Raw genomic sequence first — 3,473 nt, 5'->3', positions numbered from 1 at the left:
AACCTGGTAAAAAAAAAAAAAAAAAAAGAGAGAAAATGCTTATGTACTATATTCATGACACTTGGTTGTTTTTTTTTTCTTATTCATGCATAGTTGTATACATGCACTCTTACGTACTACTTGCATGCATAGTAATATTAGCCATGCATTATCATTACATATATATATACTATTCCTTTGCATGCCTACATGCATATAGTTAGACTATACTTAAAATAAAATAAATTTTTTTTTGGTAAAAACGATGTAGCCTTTATTTTCAGCTACATCTTTATTTTTGTTTTTCGAACCCACGATCTCTTAAACAGACTAGGGTTCTCGGACCATTACGGCTTGCATCCCGGGGATATCTTTTTACCATTTTAATTCTATATATATCCATTATTTCTTTTCAAATCCACAGTGATATTTTTTTTTTTTTGGCAGTAAGTAATAAAACTATTAACCTCTTTAGACTATAATATACCAGTTTACTGTAACAAATTGTATAATACAATCATGATTTATCCCCTATAAAAGGGGGATTACCCGTCCCATTTTCACCACACAACATCTTATCCCCTTCTTACTTTTTATCCAAAACCACACAAAATTTTCCTCCTCCAATTTTCCGATCAAACATGTTTCCGGCCGGCAACCCCTACCCTCCACACGTCTTCACCTTCGAGGAAGATTTAAGAAAATTAAAACAATATTTTGTTTTAATGATGGCCTTAGTAGTCCTTCTTATGGCATTAATGATTTTCATAATTTTCAACAAATGAAGATCTCCATTTTTTTTGTTTATTTCCGGCAAGTAAGAACAAAATGCATAATTTTTTGTAGTACTTCATTCTCCAATTGCATTTTGTCGCATTTTTAATTTTTTTTAAACCATATGTATAATATTATTATTAATGTTATCATTATTATTTTCGCTTTTAATTAACGTCATTACCATGAATTATTTGATTTATTTATGTGGGATTCATAATAATAAACTAAGGGGGAGAAGAAAACATAAAATTTTAATAGTTAATTATTATGAATATGATTAATTAATTATAATCTTGATTACTAAGTTTAATGATTATTTGATTGTAGTTAAAATGGGAGATTTGATGAAAAGACAATTAAATGTGCTAGACTTGTCTGGGCACAATTATCTGGAATGGACTGTTGATGCACAGATGAACTTAAAGGCCCAAGGACTGGATCATACCATAAAAGATATAATGGTTCCAGGCACCACAGAAATCAAAACTGCCACCGAGCAGGAAAAGGCCAAAGCCACAGTCCTCATAAGGCATCATTTACATGATAGCCTGAAAACTGAATATCTGATGGTGGAGAATCCCAAAGAGTTGTGGGATAGTCTTAAAGAAAGATATGGACACCATAAAAGGGTGCTCCTGCCAAAGGCTCAATTTGACTGGACTAATCTGAGGTTCCAGGATTTTAAATGTGTTAGTGAATATAATTCCACGTTATTCAAAATTGTATCATTGCTGAGATACTGTGATCAAGCGGTCACAGAAGATCAAATGATAGAGAAAACCCTCTCCACCTTTCATGCGAATAATATTCTATTGCAACAGCAATACCGAGAGAGGGGCTTTAAGAGATATTCTGAGCTGATTTCTCTATTGTTGGTTGCTGAACAGAATAATGATCTTCTGTTAAAGAACCATAATCTTAGACCAACTGGGTCTATGGCATTCAATGAAGCGAATGCCGTTGAAAGCTCAAACCCACCTGAGGCAAATGTTGCCCATAGAGGTGGACGTGGAAGATTTAACCACCGCGGTAGAGGACGCGGAAACCACCGTGGCTGTGGTCGTGGTCGTGGCAGGGGTTATCTGGGCCCCTAGAAATAATAATCACAAAGGGCATCAACAAGGAAATCAAAAGCACACCCCCTCAAAAGAGAAAGACACATGTTTTAGATGTGGCATGACTGGCCATTGGGGGAAAACATGTCGTACTGCAAAACATTTGGTAGATCTGTACCAAGCCTCCATAAAAGGCAAAGGAAAAGTTGCTGAGGCAAATTATGTAGATGAGGAAAATCCCTCAGGGCCAAGCTTTGATGTATCTGATTTCTTCAATGATAACCCTGACTGTGGCAATGATATGATATTTGGGGATAATAGTAACATATAAATACCCCATCTAAACTATGTCATGTATCGTTTTTTTTAATGTATTTTTCGATTACCTTGTTATGAATTTCTAATTTTCATGAATAAAGTATTTTATTATAATCGTTTCTCTAAACTAATTGCATATTTATTTATGAAGATATGAATCTACCTAAAGTTGATTCCAAGTACCAATGTCTTCTGGACAGTGCAGCAACACATACTATCTTAAAAGATAGGAAGTATTTTTCAAAATTAACAATGTACCAAGCAAATGTCAATACAATTTCCGGGACAGCAAAGCTAATAGAAGGATCCGGAAAAGCTTGCATTGTGCTCACAAATGGAACAAAATTGACTATTAATGACGCTTTATATTCGAGTAAATCTCGAAGAAATCTCTTAAGTTTCAAAGATGTGCGTCAAAATGGATATCATCTAGAAACAATGACAGTGGATCAAAAAGAATATTTATGCCTCACGGCAGAAAAATGTGGCAAGAAACATATTTATGAGAAATTGCCAGCATACTCTTCAGGGCTATATCGTATGGATATACGGCCAATTGAAATAAATATGATATCTAACAAGAAGTTAGATAACAAGAATTTGCTTACATTATGGAATGACCGTTTCGGTCATCCTGGAACATGAATGATGCACAAGATTGTAGCAAATTCAATCGGGCATTCAATAAGGAATGTTAAAATACCCCGATCAAATGAATTGACATGCTCTGTATGCTCGCTTGGCAAACTGATTATAAGGCCATCCAAAAACAAAATTGCCACTGAATCTCCATCATTTTTAGAAAGAATTCAGGGAGACATCTGCGGGCCAATTAATCCTGCAAGTGGACCATTCAGATATTTTTGGTATTTGATCGATGCTTCAACACGATGGTCACATGTGAGTCTCTTGTCAAGTAGAAATGTTGCATTTGCAATTCTACTTGCCCAGATCACCAAATTACGAAATCAATTCCCAGACCACACAATAAAGAAAATAAGACTCGACAATGCTGGGGAATTTACATCTCAAACTTTTAACGATTATTGTATGTCGATTGGGATTGTTGTTGAACATCCAGTGGCTCATGTACATACACAAAATGGTCTCGCTGAGTCACTGATCAAGAGGCTACAATGGATTGCAAGACCATTGTTAATGAAATCAAAATTACCATCATCTGCTTGGGGCCATGCTATTTTACACGCGGCATCATTAATAAGATTGAGACCGACAGCTTATCATGAGTTCTCACCTCTACAGTTGGTATATGGTCGAGAACCAAATGTCTCACATCTAAAAATATTTGGTTGTGCCGTGTATGTTCCCATTGCTCCACCCCAA

The 3,473-nt window shown here is 35.4% G+C and overlaps 1 protein-coding gene across 1 annotated transcript; it reads left to right on the top strand.

Annotated features, from left to right (window-relative positions):
- The first annotated feature begins 1,088 nt into the window (after positions 1–1,088).
- On the top strand, positions 1,089–1,850 carry LOC110787400 (uncharacterized). Its single transcript, XM_056834494.1, has one exon. It carries the CDS (start codon positions 1,089–1,091, stop codon positions 1,848–1,850), a length of 762 nt encoding a protein of 253 aa, XP_056690472.1.
- The last annotated feature ends 1,623 nt before the right edge of the window (positions 1,851–3,473 follow it).

The sequence above is a fragment of the Spinacia oleracea genome, chromosome 1 (genome assembly GCF_020520425.1).
Source record: "Spinacia oleracea cultivar Varoflay chromosome 1, BTI_SOV_V1, whole genome shotgun sequence".
NCBI classification, from domain to species: Eukaryota; Viridiplantae; Streptophyta; class Magnoliopsida; order Caryophyllales; family Amaranthaceae; genus Spinacia; species Spinacia oleracea.
Note: the sequence above shows the minus strand (reverse complement) of the source record. Positions and strands in the feature narration are given on the sequence as shown.

Excerpts from the sequence above, each read along its gene's own strand:
- LOC110787400 (XM_056834494.1), top strand. The coding sequence starts at position 1,089 with ATGGGAGATTTGATGAAAAGACAATTAAATGTGCTAGACTTGTCTGGG.